Below are 18,686 nucleotides of genomic sequence, written 5' to 3' on the forward strand. Positions count from 1 at the left end.
TCAAGCCCACTCACCTGAAAACACGTTTGCACGGACCTTCCCTCCTATCAGAGATCTGGCCATCCTCCTGACTCTAGCGCATTTGGTCTTGCCAAAACTTTCGACAAGATCTTTTGGAGCCAGGTTTATCTTCCTCAGGGTGATGGAGAAATTGCTGTGTTCCTTTAAGGCACGAATCAAGGACGGGAGCGAGTGTGAGCCTTGTGGACGCAGCCCCAGGCTGCAGTCTGGGGCCCAATTAGCAATGAGCTAAGCAGGGTTTTTGTTTAGCTTAGCAACCGCCTGCGCGGTCCCGGGGGCCCGTTGGGGTATCTCTGGCGGGCGGAGGCCCAGATCAACCTCCAGCCCGCGGGGGCGCTGGGCGGCTGCGGCACGTCGCCTCCATCGGCTCCCAGACCTTTGGCCCTCGGGGGGTCTCGACGCACTAGGCAGAGAAGGGGCTGCTCCCCACAGAGGGTGGCCGCCGCCCGCAGTCTCAGCACTCCGCGGGCGGACCAGGCTGTCGGGGAAGGTCAGTCGAAAGCCGAGCGGGGCTGAGCGCCGGGAGAGGCTCCTCGGCCTGGAGAGAGCGCCAGAGGCCCCCTAGGCTCGGCGTGGGACGCGGACCGCAGGCCGCGCGCCCCAGCCCGGGACAGCCCGGGTCCGACCCCTGCGGGCGACGGTGGATGGAGCCCGGCAGCCCGGCTTCCTGTGGTCTGGAGGTCCAGGAAGCAGCGGGGACAGCATCTCCAAGGCTGGGACATGAAGGTCGCTGTGTTGGACCTGGGGTCTCTGTTTGCCAAAATCTTCAAGACCCCGACGGCGCCCCCCGCGGTCCCCTCGCCGGCCGCCGCCTCCAGCCCCTCGGGAGCCGCGGCCAGCGCACGGCGGGCGGGCTCCAGCGCGGGCGCCTCGCCTAGCATGGCCGCGACCCTGACCCCCTTCCCCTTCCCCGCGCGGGCGCCCGACTCCCCCTCCGCCTCCAGGGGGCCGCCCGCCTCGCTCCAGCCCGCGCTCGCCGCCTCTCACCCCAGGGTCTCGGGCGCGAGCCGCGCGGCGGAGGCGGCAGGGACGACCCTCTCGCTGCCCAGCAGCCCGGGCGCCGCCAGAGCGCAGCCCCTGCCCCCGGCCCCCGGCAGCAGCGGCTGCGGCGCGGCGGGTCCCCCAGCGCACGCCGTGGCCTCGGCACGGCCGTCGGCGGGCGCGGGCGGGGTCTGCGCGGCGCTGCCGTCCATCCCGGGCGCCGCGGGCAGCCGCAGTGCCGCCGCGAGCCCACGGAACGCCCGCCAGCCTGGCCCCGGCGAGCGAGAGCCCGGCGCCTGGATGCCGCCCGGGCCCGGCCCCAAGACTCTGTTCTTCACCCTGCCGGACATCGGCGAGGAGTGGGCCTCGGACAGCGACTCGGAGGGCGGCGGAGAAGCGTGAGTAGCAGCCGGGTCCCTGTCGGTCGGGGTTGGGACGCCTCCGCTCCCCGGCACAGCCCCCTCGCCCCGCGCCGCGGAGAGAACCGCGCTATTGGCTGTCACCTCCACGGCGGCACGGGGCACCCCCCCCCCTTGCACTTCCCCCGAGTCCTTGTCGCTCGCCTCCCTGCGCCTTTCGGAAACACGCGGCGACGTGCTTTTGCTCAACTTTGCTGCTTCTCGGCGGAGAGGGAGGCCAAGCAGGGCTTGAAGGAAAGGACGGAATTTGACTTCTCTTCTAACTGAAGCGTTCGTTCAGATCGTGTGAGACCCTGCGTTCCTTAGGGACTTGGAGAGGAAGCCTCCTCCGGCCCCTTTCTCTCGCGCAGAATATGCTCGATGTGCAGCTGCACCGAGCACACTCGTTGGCAGCTACGATTTTGAGACGCGGTGAGACACACGGTGCTTCCCTGCTTTCCAAAGATCGGCCACAACCCTTATCCCCAATGGGATGGGTTTTCTTTGTGTGACATCTCATTAACTTACATATGTACACCACCGTCTGACACACGTGGGGTTTGTAAGGCTCAGGACGCTGGTGATCGTACACCCTAGAGCTTCTGAGTTATTGTCATAGTGCGCTGAGGTACTACAGAAACGCTGACTGACTTCACGGGAACATTTCACTGGGGACTGGGGAACCCTGTCCTCAACACACACACACACACACACACACACACACACACACACACACGACCCTCTCACCATCGACAGCAGTGATGAAAACATTCATCTAAAAACATGCAGTTTAGAATTAAGGTGAATTTTATTTTTTTTTAAGATTTTATTTATTTATTTGACAGAGATCACAATAAGGCAGAGAGGCAGGCAGAGGGGCGAGGGTTGGGGTGTGGGAAGCAGGCTCCCTGCTGAACCGAGAGCCCGATGCGGCCTCGATCCCAGGACCCTGGGATCATGACCTGAGCCGAAAGCAGAGGCTTTAACTCCCCGAGCCACCCAGGCACCCCGATTTTATTTTTTTTAATGAGCAGAACATACAGCTAACCTTAGGTGGGTAGAGAAATGTTCAGCCTTCCGAATCCTGCAAAAGAATAATGAAATGGTCAAAAGCAGACCAGAGGGGCCCATTAACAGATGGAAATTTCTACATTATAATCTAAGGAAGGACCATCCTGCTGGCCCCGTAGCTCTTCCCTACCACTTCCTCCCCTCTGCCAGCCCCATCCCCCAAAGGTTCTGGATAACTTTTGCATTAAAATGGATTCTAACCCTTTCACAATTTAAATAAATGCATTTTCACAATACTGCTTGACATTCACCTCTCAGCAAAGGTAAACAAATGACATTAGGTTGTTTCTTTTTATTTAAAACAACATAGTGAGAAATACATTAATCAACTGATTTTTCTCGAAGGAAAATCAATTGCATTTGGATAAGTGGTTAGAATACCTATCCTGAGAAATTAGGCCTTTGTTATTGGCTACTGGCCCTGAACCTTTGCGCAGTTAATGTTTTATGAGCAAACAGTTCAACACCCTGACTTTAAACTCTAGGCTTAGTGCTTTATACAAACAGACACCCAGACATTCACCGTGGCCTGGGAGAGAACTGATGCTGGTTTCAATTTTCAAGCATCTTAGTCTGTTTCTATTGTCCAAAAATTTTTAATAGGCACATTTTGAATGACACTATTTGGCCTTATATACAGAAGTGACTTCTGCATGAGTAAATGTATCCACTTTTACTGAAAGTACAGGCATTGAATTTTAGATAACTGCTATGAGAAATAATATGCATAGATATGTGCATAATCTTTCTGGTTAGGTGTGTTCACACTCTCCTGGGACATTGGACAGCCCTCGGAGTGCACCATTTTTCTTTTGTAGAAACACAAATCCTCATATCCCCCTCCCTTCACGCCTCATTCCTTTTTCATTTATAAAGTTTACCAAGGGACAAGGAGAGAGGAGGAAAGTTTTAAGCTGCTTTTTCCTTTATTACATACAGACCTTTTGCTCCTTAAAGGATATTTTTTCCCCTCCTGGATTTCTAGGTTGACGATAACATTGAATAAACATTCATCATTCAATAATGGATTTACGTTGTACTAACACAACTTCACCTGCTATTTTATAGATAGCTGCCAGGAATTACTAGCCTGCTTGATTAAAACAGAGTTAATTAGAGATATTAAAATAGAGTATTTGGTTTTCTAAACCCCAGGGACGTGAGTCAGTGGAGGTGGTTAATGCAGGAGTAGGAAAAAAAAAAAAAAAAAGCAGTAGGTAGAGAGAGTATGGAGACTTGGAAACAACTGGAAATAAACCTTTGGGAAACACGAACCCAATGGCAAGACCATGACACTCACTTATAAAGCAAACTCCTCATTCACAGTTTCTATTTCTTTGAAGAAAACCCATGTGTGGTACATTCTGATTCTGTACTGTTCTATTAAAACTAAAAATAGTGAAATTAATTGGAGTGGGAAGGTATGCAAACTTTCAATTCTGGGTCTTTTTTCTTTCTTTTCTTTTCTTTTTTTTTTTTTTTTACTACACTGCTGTCTAGCAGCATGAATTTTGATCTCTGAACCATGGATTCAATAAATGAATGCCAGAAGAAAGGCTTGCCCTTGGCATTCCATGGGGCACACTGGCTGCCACATCTGAAGCAGAGGTAGAGGATACCGAGTTTCCTTCCTCTCCTCGCCCTCTCGCACTCCCAGATACGTGATCCCACACTTTTTGTCTTCACCCTCACTTCCCTAGGCCCTTCTGCCTTTGCTTTACACCTTGTACCTCACTCACACTCATTCAGTCTCACCCACACACCACACTGCCTTTTTCCGCTTCTGAACTACGCAGTAACCACCTTGTGAAAGGTCTTACTCTGTTTGTTCTGGACATGTAAGAATTGCTAACAGTAGCAATATATATATAGGGGGGCAGCTATACAGATAACAGCTGTATATGAATATTGAATATATGAATATTGGTAGATTGTGAACTTCCCATCATCAGAAAGGATTTCTATCTTTCATAAGTTATTGCTGCTGACATATCATTATCATTGGTTTTTTTGTTTTTTTAAAGATTTTATTTATTTATTTGACAGAGAGAGATCACAAGTAGACAGAGAGGCAGGCAGAGAGAGAGAGAGGGAAGCAGGCTCCCTGCTGAGCAGAGAGCCCGATGCGGGCCTCAATCCCAGGACCCTGAGATCATGACCTGAGCCGAAGGCAGCGGCTTAACCCACTGAGCCACCCAGGCGCCCTTGTTTTTGTTTTTACTTTCAAGTTGTTGAGTGCCATTGTCAGAGTCATGTTAGTGTGGGAAGTATTGCAGTAATTGCCAGCAGAGCTTGTTAACTTGGCTGGCGATAACACAGATGCAAGGGCTTATCTCTTCGTTCATCCATTCTTGAAGCAGCCCCGGTGGGAGTGACGCCCAGGCACCCAGGAGTCGGAAGACTGGGATTCCAATCTCAAACCATTTGCCAGCTGTGTAATTCTGGACCCGGTACTCTGTGCTCCAAACTGTAGGATCTCCTCCTTGGTAATATAGCTGAGAATAGTACTTGCCTCATAGGGATGTTCCCCACATTAATTTCAATAGTATCTTAAGTGACTAATGCATGGAGAAAGGCTTTAAAAATGTGAGCCATGATTACCCTCTGCTTCCTAGCACAGAAATGAAAGTTGAGAGCATGTTTCCTGAAAGGATGCATTCCAGGTGAAGGAAAGGTGGACAGAAAAAAAGAATTCATTGACAGTTATCATCTGACTCTTATCAATGGCATCTTTTAGTTCCATTACTTGGGAGAACAAATTAGAGTACTTGAATCTTTCATCACAACTGACAGAAGATAAAGGTTACCTTCATTAGTACGACCACTGATTGTGGTATCGTACCTAGAAGGAATGTTTTTGCCACCCTGGGATCAGACTTTTAATTTTTAATTTTTATAGACCCTGCAGAATAATTGTAACATCATGAATTGTTTCTGACTCACCTTCTGTACGGCTCTTGGCCATTCCTACTGGCCAGCCCTATGATTCATGTTCACATATTAAGTCTTATTTGGACTATAAACTCTTTGTCCTGTGCCACTGAAGACAACGTATGCAATAAATAAAACAATAAATATAAAATTTAAAAATAAAACAATAAATGTAAAATAAAAAAAAATTTTATTAACTTTCATGGGTAATTGCCTAAAAACCTAGAGGCGATTTAAATGTCCTTCCTTAAGAATAATTGCTGTCTTGGGTCTTTCTGTTTCGTTGTCTTAGAGTTTCCCCAAAGTTAGTAATGTTTTCTGCTGGGACTGTGCATTTCCACAGGGATGAACAGTGAGCTCCGTAGACTATTATCATATGACTATTATTTTCTATTACACTCTTATGACCATTACCTTTATTAAAAATACTAATAGCTTGAGTTAGTTGTGCACATATTTGCTTAATTGTCTAGCATTTGCTTCAACCCAAGAAAACAATTTTATTTTTACTGTCTTCTGCAGTCGTTTTTTATACTTTAAATTATCTTCTTTGCTTTGCTATATTTTAAAATCTCAAAAATCATATTTGAACCTATAACTATATGTTCTGCTATGTATTTAAAGAACACCTTTTCATATTTTTTTCTAATATACTAGCTAAGATGTATAACACTTGATAGGTGCCAAGTACATAAAACCAATCCCATAATGTGGATATAAAATCTTGATAGTTCTGAAATCATACTAGTTAATTTCTATTAGGATAGTTTTTAGAGCATGGGTTTGAAGTCTGATTGACTTCGATCAAATCCCACTTGATAATTTTTCTGAGAATACCAAGAATAGAATAGTAGTTAAGTATTCACCTTCCTTGTCTTTAAGCCTTGCCTTTTCATCCCTAAAATGGGCGTTAATAATAATACTGAGTTAAAGAGATACTGTAAGCATTAAAAGTGATAATATATGCAAACATCTCCCATTGGTGTTGGGGACATAAGCACTCAATAAGCAGCTAATTATACCTTTGGCTCATAATTATCATTTAGTATCTATTTATTTATCACCCACCATCAGCATTCTTTGTATAAAATACAGTTTATTGCTATGATCTTCAGTAAAGATTAACATATGATTTTTCAAAACATAGCTGTTAACATGTAAAAGTCTTCTAAAATTAGAGGTGTTTCTTCTCTGTGCTAGACTAGCATTTCTCAAATATGTGTCCCGTCGGTCACCTGTTCCCAATCCATGACAAGATAAGTACAAGGTCGGGGCGCCTGGGTGGCTCAGTGGGTTAAAGCCTCTGCCTTCGGCCAGGTCATGGTTCCAGGGTCCTGGGATCGAGCCCCGCATCGGGCTCTCTGCTCAGCGGGGAGCCTGCTTCCCTTCCTCTCTCTCTCTGCCTACCTGTGATCTCTGTCAAATAAATAAAAAATCTTAAAAAAAAAAAAGATAAATACAGGGAATAAGAGTAAGTATTTAGAAACTTCTATAGCAATTGACAGAGTAACTTTATGGCTATTGGCTGATAACGAAACATTTCTATTTGGTGCATCTTTTTTTTTCCCCATTCATTTTCTAGCTAATTGATTTTTATTATGCTTTGACAATATTTATCCACAAAGAATTGGAAAAATATTTTTTAAATAGTCTGACACTGCACAATAGTTTGAGAAGCACTGAGGCAGACTTGACTTAGATACCTTTAGACCACAAGGGGCAAAATATTTCAGGACACCCAGAGAGAAGAGATCAGCCAAGTGATTCTCCTAAAATACAGGGCTAAGCAACATTCAGAGTGCCTTCTGGTTAAAGATGAGATTCTTTCTGTTGCTCAAATGATCTAGACCTGCAGACATACTCTGTTAACAATACATTTGGGAGCTGGGTCCCCAGGGTACAACCTGTAGGCAAGAGTGGACTGCTCAGTAAGAAGGTTTTCTCATGCTCTTGTTTTTTTTGTTTTTTGAAGTTTTAATCCAAAGGCTATGTCCATCATGACTCTCATAACTCATTTACAGCCCTTGATGGCAATTTGTCTCATAAAGCATAACTTGCAAACACAGATACTTTCCAAAAAAAAAAGCAACTTTTGACAGGAAATTTGCAAACACAATATGCTTTCTTCTCTTGTTGCCCATCTGTCCTCTTTGGGAACAGTCCTTTGCTTGGGATGAAAGAGATGATCATAACGTATTAATCTTTTCTGAATCCCATAGAGAGGAAGCGTGTCACGTGAGGACACTGATCTTATGCCCCCTGAGGCTATTTTCCCGTATTATAAATTGAATTTCCATTTGAGACTCACATTTAATTTCCATTTGAGGTTCTTCCAAAGTGGTAGAAACTAAAACTCAGTTGTGTGGGGTTTCCTTCATCTTTGTCTTAGGCTTGAGCTGGGGGTGGTGGGGGGTGTGCTAATATGGGACCAGGATATTCAGCGGCAGGGAAGAAGCCTACTTGTTTGTTGATGACCTCTATTCTTGCTGAACCCACTGAAATGTCCACAGTCTCATTTTATCCTTCTGTATAACCCAGGTCCCATGCACATATCCACCAAGCCTCTTCAAGTTAGAGCTCTCTCCCTTATTTCTGTGGTACTCATGAGAGCCCCAGGGGTCAACCAGCATTCTCCATTATAGGACTTCCAGGAAGATGACAGTCCACACCACATAGTCTTTCTTTTCTCCAGGATCCTCACACCAGCTCTTCTGAAGGATCAGGGCACAGGTCCCCTCTGATCCCTTACCCTATCTAGATCCTCGAGAACACCTCTAGGAACTCCTGGTGCTGAATGCCTGATTCAAGGACCCAACAGCTCATGGAAATGAGAAAAGACGTTCCTTCCTCCACTGGGCCCATTACTGCACTGTGGTGCAAATCAAGCACCAAATCAAGGGCTGGCTAGATTTCAAATCTACCTCCTGGCTTTGTGCCTTCTCTAGGGCACAGTGTTTCTGATGGCTTATTTTGCTTTGTGTTGGCCACTCAAGTCCACATCCTCATTTCCTAAGCTCCCTAAGGTTCCCTTCTCTGAGACAGAAGATCTGACTCACAGAATCTTCCCAGATCTGACTCACAGAATCTGTTTCTCTTCGGAGTGTTAGGAAGAACCTCCCCGAAGTATGTTGTTCCCTAAATCTTTTATTAGGTTAAAAGTCCATACCAGGGGCACCTGGGTGGCTCAGTGGGTTAAGCCTCTGCCTTTGGCTCAGGTCATGATCCCAGGGTCCTGGGATCGAGACCCACATCGGGCTCTCTCCTTGGAGGGGAGCCTGCTTTCTCCTCTCTCTCTGCCTGCCTGTCTGCCTACTTGTGATCTCTGTCTGTCAAATAAATAAATAAAATCTTTAAAAAAAAAAAAAAAAAAAGAAGTCCATACCAATCTTGTAAGTTCAGGCTTTAATAAGCACACACACACACACATAAAAATCAAAGAGGGGGAACCCTGCTGCATTTGTTTTCTGAAGCAATAAGCAAAAAAGTTTTGGATTATGCAGTATGAGAGGGGACAAAGGAACATGAAAACACTAGGGGAAAAAATCAATTGAAATAAATTTAAAAATACTTCACAGGAGAACACTTTTCCATTCACCAGAGTAGTATGGATATTTGTTTAATTCAACAACAGCTGAACCACACACTTCTTGACTATAATTTTACAATCTGTAGGCAAAACATTTTGCTTTATTACAAAAAACTATCTGAATGTTCTTTGGTCCTAGGACTACTAGGTATTTTACATATACATATTAAATATGACATGACTCAAAATACTTTGTACTATCCACTAAATAAATGAATAAATATTATTCATTAAGTATGTATCGAAAAAAACTTTTTAAATGACGTTTTATTCTTGAGAGGTAGAAATAGTCAACAAAGACCGCATGTTTCATAAAGCACAGAAATTAAATAAAGCTTTTGAAATGAGTAAATATCCAAATGTGAACTTGGAAAAGAAGTGAAATGGTCTTTGGCAATGACAAGAAAAACAGTCAAGCCGAACATTTCCCTAATTCTATTTAATAAACAGATTATTAAGACTAAATAAATTAAGTAAAATAAAGAACTAAATAAAATTTTCTTTTCAGATGCACATAGACAAGTATATTCTTCTTAGGAACATTGTCATCTCAAATTTATTGTAATGTCATCTTTATTGTAATAAAGATGAAAACAAACCCCAACTTGGAAGATCACAAATTACATTAGGTTTTTAATGCTAATAATTAAATTTCAGAGAGTGTCACTAGATAACTAGAAGGTTAAAATGAGGACTTCTTTTCAAATGAAACATTTAATTCAAATTTCTTCCATTCATCTGTGACGTCTTAGAAGCCATTTATGTACATCCAAGATTCATTAAAATCTAGTTGAATTAAATGTCTCCATGGAAGAAAGTAAGCCCCTTCCCCTTAAAATCCAGTAATTTCATTGCTAAATTAATGCATAAAGATAAATCCTAGGGAACTTTAATTTTATATATAAAACATATTTTAAAGAAGCAGGTGATATATTCTCTAGAAAAAGTCTACCTCAGTCAGACTTTTGCTTTACCCACTGGTTTTAACATTTTTATGAGCCTGTTGATCTATGTGAGCATTCCTCAAATACGTGTTATTCTGCAAAGCCAAGATTTTTAGCATTGGAAACAACAGCTGGTATTTCCAAGTCTACTAGGTACCAAGGGCTGCATGCATGTTTTATAGGCGTTATCATGAATCCCCAAAACAAACATACAAGGTAGGAATTTTATTTCCACTTTACGGACACAGAAATTGAGGCTCAGAAAGGAACAGAAATTATTTACTTGCCCATGGCTAGTGGGTGGAAAATGTGACATTTATATCCAGACAGTCATAACCAAGTGTTTTTTTAATGAGTTGTTGAAGACAGTAAGGACGATAAAAATCTATTTCTATGTATTTGGTAATATTTTCCCTGGAACAAATGGACTCTAAGAAATGTTACCCTTTCCAAAAATAAATCTGAAAAATAAGAATTATGTTAATAAGCAATCTAAAACTATCGTTCTTAGAATAATACTTCTAGTAATACTGGTAAGGGGACAAAATTTAAGGCTTAGTTTTGCCCATTTTGAAGTGCAGATAAAAAAATAACTTTTATCTCAAAGCTATGACTTCTTTAAAATGAAACATTAGTTTTATCAACTGTCTTCTCTTTTATTATATATATATTGTTCTTATAAATTATTTCATATATATTTAATAGCAAATCAAATATTTTATTCATACTAGTAAGGCAGATAATTGGCAAGCATTGTCTTACGAGTAAAAATGGAGAAGCAGCAATTAGATACTAGGCCCTTGCTAGGGGAAAGGGTATACCTTCACATTAGCATTTTCTTAATTAGGTGTTTCACTTAAGGGTTTAGAAGAAAGCTTATAATTAAATATTGACCACTGTAATCCTTGCCGGGCACTTATATTCATGTTTATCTAATGAATTTTTTCTTGCTTATTGATTTCCAACACAATGATATAATTTTGAGTACCTAAAAAAATCAAATAATGAGATATTTATTTTAAAGGTTCACTGGAGTGACAATTTTTAAGTTAATCATTCACTTCAATTCCTTACAATGAAATTTCTTTTTATGAAGGACATTGAAATTACATCGAAGAAAACCGTGGGACCCTGTTTCAGATATAAAAGAAATAGTAATGACAGTTGCTGAATTCTAAACATACGCTGAGCCTATCCTAACACGCTTCCCCACACGTACACACTATCTAGTTTGAGGCTATACAACTGAATCTTGCAGGTGTCGTCCTGCGGCCAGCACTGATCTCTGTCCTTGTTTTCTTTCCCTTCTGCTTCTACTCCTTTGTCTTCACTTGGTGATGGAGTTTAACTTTGGACTGGATGAGAAAATTTGGCTCTTAATGTAGCCCTCCAGACTTCCAGAAACCTGGCTTCAGCTTGCTCTTTACAAATGAGCAATGGGTCACACTTCTGTGGTGATTTTGACCTGGCTTTCCACTTCAGAACCACCAAGGAGGCTTGCTGAAGAGTGGAATGGTCTTCGGCAGGGATCAAGTTGTCTTCTGAGTCAGTTACGAATAATGTGGTGGCACAGTTGTTTCAGAGGCAAAAATACCACTTTGTGTGATTCTCTGAGAATCCTTCCTTCGCCATGAGACAGCAGTGTGCTGGAGTTGATTGAAATGGCTGGCAGGAGCCAATTATGTTCATCTCTTTCCTGCTGCACGCTGAGTGGCACCCCAGTGGTGGCTGATTGCTGGCCAAAGGAGAGAGTATTCACACCCTGCAAATCTGCAAACGCCTCACATCAGAGAGCTGGTTTACCAGCACACCACTGCTAATGAGTATAAGAAGTATGTTTACTCCCAAAGCCATCCTGCTATGACAGGTAGATTGGAACAAAGGATTTTTTTTAGCAATAGCTTATGAATATACTGAAAATGGTTGTCTCTTATGAACATTTAAAAGAGATGTTGGGAACTGTGCCCTTCAGAAGTCACAGAGCTGGACAGTAGATAGGGGGTCCCTGTCAAGGAGGGGCTCTCAACCTTGAAACCGTTTCCTCCACATTAGAGGATGACATTTTTATGTGTGAGACATGTTTTCATGCACAGTTGTTCATGTAATCCCTTATTCTCCCCATAAACAGGAATATGAGATGATAGTCTTGAAAGCACTCTATTTTGTAATGCACATTGTTGATAAAATTAGTCTCAAATATGTGGTTCATAGCTCACAATGACGATGGCAGTTAAGGACCATGATTTGAGGAGATACATGGATGAGAAGAAATTGTTCCCTGCGGGAGGACTCAGAATAGTTTTCTGTCTTGAAGCCTGACTCAGCTAAATGTTATCAAACACAAAACAAAACAAAAGCAAACAAAGGAACTCTTCGTGAAATATCTTAGCACAGAATAGATTTTCCTCCTTGCAATGAGGAAAATGTGTTTTTGAGTTTATTATAGCCAAGGGTTGAGCTCTGCTTACTGGAAATAGGTCTGTTGTGTTTCAGAGCTCACGATTTTTGTGAATTCAAGGTCAATATTAAATTCGGTTTAGGATTAGAATGTTTATTTTTATTATTTAATGCACTTCAGCTGCTCATTGGTTTAATGCTGACACTTTAGCATCTTGCGTGCATGTGCGTGCATGTGTGTGTGTGTGTGTATGTGTTTAGTGTGTGTACTCTAAATACACTTCTAATCCATATACTTGTCCCTGTTGGAAACCTCTGTTTCCAAACCAAACCCACTGGAAACAAGGTTTCCAACTTGTCCCCACTGGAAACCTCTCTTATGCTGACCATGAAGCAGGATGCAACCATGTTTTCACCCTAAAACGTCTGTGAATTCTTCCTCATTAAAGCATTAGGGGAAAATGTCTATTTTGCTGAAGATTCTCCTGGGAGATGAATGGTGATTTATATCACGCATTGTACGATATTTTTCTACAAAAATTCCCTTAATTCTCCTTCCAGCAATAGCAGACTAGACTGTGTCAGACCACCTACCACTTGATACAGCTGAAGGCTAGGCAATAAACAACGACAAAAACAAAAACTCTATGAGTTAGGGTAAACTGGAAAGGGACCAGCACCAAAGAGACTGAAACCCAGTTTTAAATCTTCTTAATTCTGATTGGATTAGCCTGATTTGGGATTGCTAGAGCCCCGTAGCCCAGTCTGCCAGAAGAAGCAAATGTAATCCTCTCTGAATTTAACTATAAGCAACAACTTTATATTGTTTACCAAAGAAACAGTTTACATATAAGAATACAGAAATACTGAATATAATTGTATGGATGGCATGTTTGTACATGTAAATGCTATTGAAAAGAAAGCTGGTGTAGCTTTCATAATATCAGACCAAGTAAATTTTAAAACAAGAAGCCTTTATGGAGGTAACAAGGGTCATTTTATAAATATGAAAGGGCCACTTTATTAGAAGATATGAAAATTCTAAATTTAGAGGCACCAGTAATTTCAAAAATATATAAAGTATGTCTATTTTTTGACAGACCTGGAACACTTACTATCTGCTGCTAAGTTTTCTCTCTACAGTGAAAGAAAAAAGTGTTCTCCTGCTTTCTGATTGTGGCAGCAAAGATTAAATGGGGGAATTCAAGAATTACCAAATATGGGATGGAAATAAATTTTACAACTCAGAAATAACCTTATAGATCGTGAAGAATGTATTCTACACCAAAAAACAGGAGTCTAAAATTTGAGTTTTTGAGAACAAAAATCTATGTATTTATAGCAACAACAGAACAAAATAAGCAAATTTAACATCATAATGAAAGATTTTAACATACCTTTCACAGCAATTAATAGAAAATATACAGAAAAACAATTATTATACAACACTGTTTACAGTAATATATAATAATTACTTTAAAGGACACAAAACTTGTTATAAAGCCACATTAATACATAAAGTATATTATTGGTGCAAAGACAGACACGTGGGCCAGTGGAACATAATAAAGAAGTCAAATGCAGTCTTCTAAGTATATGAATGTATATTGTGACAAAGTGGGCTTTGCAAATATTGGTGAAAGGTGGTCTTTCCAATAAATGGTGCAAAATCAGTTGTACATCCTTAAAGAAGTAAAAGAAACTTAATCATCTGTGCCATATTTTACACAAAAAAAATCAATTTCAAGTGAATTGTAGATCTCAGTATGAAAGGAAACACAATGACACTTCTAGAAGAAAGCATAGGAGATGATCTGTATGTCTTGGGTAGGCAAAGATCTATTAAATAGGACCAAAAAAATGCTAACCAGAAAGAAAAGATTGGCATATTAATGATAGTAAAATTAAGAAGTTCAGTTCATCAGGGGCACCTGGGTGGCTCACAGGGTTAAAGCCTCTGCCTTGGGCTCAGGTCAAGATCCCAGGGTCCTGGAATCAAGCCCCGAGTCGGGGGGTCTCTGCTCAGCGGGGAGCCTGCTTCCTCCTCTCTCTCTGCCTGCCTCTCTGCCTATTTGTGATCTCTCTCTCTGTCAAATAAATAAATAAAATCTTTAAAAAAAAAAAAAAGTTCAGTTAATCAAAAGAGACCCCTAACTGGAAAGCTTTTATTTACCCCAAGAAAGCTTTGTAAGGCCAGCAGGGCTTGTAATTGCAATTCATTATTGGATAGGAGGCCCTTTGGAATTTATGAGTTGAGTTTAGCTTCTGTTTTGCTTTATCATTTCTGTAAAGCATCGGAAGACAAAAACCTGAAGGGTTTCAGATTCAGACTTAAAAACACAGGGATGCCTGGGTGGCTCAGGCAGTCAAGGGCCAGACTCTTCGTTTCGGCTCAGGTTGTGGTCTCAGGGTCCTGAGGTCAAGCCCTGTGTTGAGGTTCATCCTCAGCAGGGAGCCTCCTGAAGGTTCTCTCTCTCTCCCTCTCCCTTTGCCCTTCCCCCATCTCCACTCTCAAATAAATAAATAAATCTTTAAAAAAAAAAAAAAAAGACCTAGAAACAGATAAACTTAATATTTCCGCAGCAGAGACTTGGTAATATTAATTATTTGGCAAATTATGTTGGTACAATATCATTTTCCAGTTCATGCTGCATTTTTAACGAAGGGCAAATCTTTACAGACCTATTATCCATTTCAGTAAATTAAGCCATCTGTGTTGATAAAAACCTTGTTTCAAAACCAAGAATTACTGAACTTCATGGAATTTATGATGTTCTTGATTGTAAGACATGTTATTATTTCACATGCCACAGAAAAGAAAAATGTTGTCAGTTAAACTATAATACAATGCTTTCCCATCAATTAGCATTCTAATTTTATTCTTATTGTAGTACATCTTTTAGGTTTAACCAAGCTGCTTTTTTTAAACCATAAATTGCTCTTCTGCCAATATAAAAAGGAAAATATAGGCTAAATAAGTTCCTCAAAGTTCTTAATATTCAAAAACTAACTCTTCTGAATTTGTTTTCCACTCAGCATTGTCAAGGCCTTGGTTTTTCCATATTTTCACATTTCCATATTTCCGTATTTTCTATGCCATTAAAACATAGATGAGACAGTATTTTATTTTATTTTTATTTTTTTAAGATTTTATTTATTTAACAGAGGGAGAGATCACAAGTAGTCAGAGGAGCAGATAGAGAGAGAGAAGGAAGCAGGCTCCCTGCTGAGTGGAGAGCCTGATGCCGGGCTCAATCCCAGGACCCTGAGATCATGACCCCAGCCGAAGGCAGAGGCTTAAACCACTGAGCTACCCAGGTGCCCCTGAGATAGTATTTTAAATATGAATCCAGTAAAGTATAAAAAGCTCTTGGTGTTGGGCTCTTTGTTTTTTTTTTAAGATTTTATTTATTTCTTTGAGAGGGAGAGACAGCAGAGTGAGTGAAAGAGAGAGAGAGAGAGCAGCACGGTGAGGGGAGAGGGAAGAGGCGGAGGGACAGGGAGAAGCAGCCTCCCACTGATGCAGGGCAGATTCCAGGACCTTGAGATCATGACCTGAGGGGAAGGCAGATGCTTAACTGACTGAGCCACCCAGGTGCCCCTAGGACTGGGCTCCTACTCTGGCTTTGCAGTTAGTAACATAGAGCCAGCCTATACTTGACCCTGCTTATGGAGCATGAACAAAGACATCTGAATCAGGACAGCTCCAAGTCCTCCCTAAGGCATTGATTGTTCAAGTTTACATAAGTGCTTCTGTATTGTCTCAAGATTTCCTTCTTAAGTCACTAATATCCATTATGCAGATTGGAAGGTGGTCTCTCTCTTTTTTTTTTTTAATGTGGTAAAATGTATATAACATAAAATGTACTTTTTTAACTACTTTTTTTTTTTTTTTTTTAAAGAGAAATAGCAGGCTGGAGCTGGGACACGGTGGGCAGAGGGTGAGGGAAAGAGAGTCCCAAGCAGGCTCCATGCCTAACATGGAGCCTATTGTAGGGCTCGATCTCACAACCCTGAAATCATGAGCTGAGCCAAAATCAAGAGGTGAACGCCTAACCAACTGAGCCACCCAGGCGCCCCTCATTTTCACCATTTTTAAGTGTGTAATTCAATGACATCAAGTTCATTCACAGTAGTAGGCAACCATTCATCTTCATAACTTTCTCATCATTGCAAATAGAAATTCTGCAGGTATGAAACAAGAACTCTCCATTCCTCTGTTCCCCCAGCCTTTGGCTGTCACCGTGCTACTTTCTGTCTCTATCAAACTGAATACTGTAGACATCTCCTGGAAGCAGAGTCATATACTATTGGTCCTTGGTGTTGGGTTGATTTCACTGATCATATCATTAAGGTCCATCCATGTTGTAGCGTGTATCAGAATTTCACTCTTTTTTAAGGCTCAATAGTATTTAATTGTAAGCATAGAACACATTCTATTTTTCTGTTCATATGTTGATGAATATTTGGGTTATTTCCATCTTTTGGCTGGTGCAAATAATGCTGTCATGAATAATGGTGCCAAGTATCTGCCGGAGTCCCTGCTTTCAGTCTTTGGGGTGTTTACCTAGACATGGAATTGCTGCATCATACAGTAATTCTGTGTTTCATTTTGTAAGGAACCACCAGACTGATTTCCATAGCAGCTGCGCCATTTTACATTCCCACCAGCAATTCGAAGGTTCCAATTCCTCTGCATCCTCTCCAACACATGTCATGTTCTCTTCTTTTGGAAAACCATCATCCTAATGAGTGTGACATGGGAGGCTAATCTTTTTTATGGTTCACGACAAGGATTTTCTGTTTGCTGCCTGGCTGGCCACCGTAAGATGCTATTGGTGATACTTAACCCAACCTCAGAGATTCAAGTGAGAAATTTTGGTTTTTATTTTTTTACTTTAGTGACTTTTCAGGTTGGCAGTTTTTAAAGACTATTTTTGAGCAGTTTAGAGTTCACAACAAAACTGAGCAACAGTGAAGATATTTTTGCATGTACCCCCTGTGCCTTCCCTATGATCAACATCTCCCACCAGAGCTGGATATTGGTTACGAATGATAAACCTACATCACTATCACCCCACATCTGTAGTTTACATTAGGGTTCAGCCTTGACATTGTATATTGTATGAGTTTAGACAAACATATGACATGTATCTACCATTGTAGTACCACATAGAATATTTCCTCTGCCCTAAGGATTCTCTGTGCTCTGTTCATCACTTCCTCTCCGCAACTCTTGGCGAACACTGATCTTTTGACTTCCTTCATATTTTGCCATTTTCAGAATGTTGTATATTTGGAATCATACTGTAGGTAGGCTTTTCAGATTGCTTCTTTCACTTGTAATATGTATTTAAGTTTCCTCTCTGCCCTTTCATAGCTTCATAGCTCATTTCTTTTTAGAGCTGAATATTTCATTGTCTGGAAGTAGCTCAGTTTATTTATTCCATGACCTATTGAAGGTAGGTGGCTTGGTTGCCTCTAAGTTTTGGTAATTATGAATAAAGCTGCTGTAAACATCCGTGTGCAGGTTTTGTGCAGACGTAAGTTCTCACTCCTTTGGGTAAATACCAACAAGTGTGATTACTGGGTTGTATTATGAGAGTATGTTTAGGGGGCACCTGGGTGGCTCAGTGGGTTGAGCATCAGATTCCTGGTTTGGGCTTAGGTCACGATCTCCTGTTTGTGGGATCCAGCCCCCTGCGTCTAGACCTGTGCTCAGTGCAACGTCTGCTTCAGATTCTTTCTCCCTCTCCTTCTGCCCCTCCCTGCTCCTCATTCTCTCTCTCAAATGAATAAATAAAATCTTTTTTTTTTTTAAAGAGTAGGTTTAGTTTTGTAAGAAACTGCTGAACTGTCTTCCAAAGTGGATGTACTGTTTTCCTTTCCCACCAGCTATAAAAGAGTTCCTGTTGCTCTACTCCTTACCAGCATTTGATGTTGTCAGTGTTCTGCATTTGGCTATTGCAACTGGTGTATAGGAGTATCTCATTGTTGTTTTAATTGGCAGTTTCCTGATGACCTGGGATGTGGAGTATCTTTTCATTTGTTTGTCATCTGTATATCTTCTTTGGTAGGGTGTCTCTTAAGGTCTTTGACCCATGTTTAAACCAGGTTGTTTCTTTTCTTATTGTTGGTCTTTAAGAGTTCTTTCTGTATTTGGATAACAGTTCTTTATCAAATATGTCTTTTGCAAATATTTCTTCCCAGTCTTCAAGCTTGTCTTTTCATTCTCTTGACAATGTCCTTCATTCTCTTGACAATGTCCTTCACTTAATAGAATTTTTTTTATTTTAATGAAGGCCCACTTTTCACTTCTTTCTTTCATGGAGCATGCCTTTGCTGTTGTATCTAAAA

General features: G+C 41.5%; 1 protein-coding gene across 2 annotated transcripts in view; it reads left to right on the forward strand.

Annotated features, from left to right (window-relative positions):
• Nucleotides 1-271: 271 nt before the first annotated feature.
• Nucleotides 272-18,686, forward strand: part of FAM149A (family with sequence similarity 149 member A) — a 63,920-nt gene continuing 45,505 nt past the window's right edge. Inside the window, exon 1 of one of the 2 annotated variants that reach the window (XR_006603487.1) lies at nucleotides 272-1,400. Coding sequence is in view for 1 of the 2 variants with exons in the window: in XM_045069440.1 (XP_044925375.1) it covers nucleotides 742-1,400 (659 nt within the window). In the remaining variant the exon portion in view is untranslated. The remainder of the gene's footprint in view (nucleotides 1,401-18,686) is intronic. The other variant, XM_045069440.1, reaches the window with a different exon arrangement.

The sequence above is a fragment of the Mustela putorius genome, unplaced genomic scaffold, assembly GCF_011764305.1.
Source record: "Mustela putorius furo isolate JIRA1106 unplaced genomic scaffold, ASM1176430v1.1 tig00003932_pilon_pilon_pilon:0A:0A, whole genome shotgun sequence".
Taxonomy (NCBI): Eukaryota; Metazoa; Chordata; class Mammalia; order Carnivora; family Mustelidae; genus Mustela; species Mustela putorius.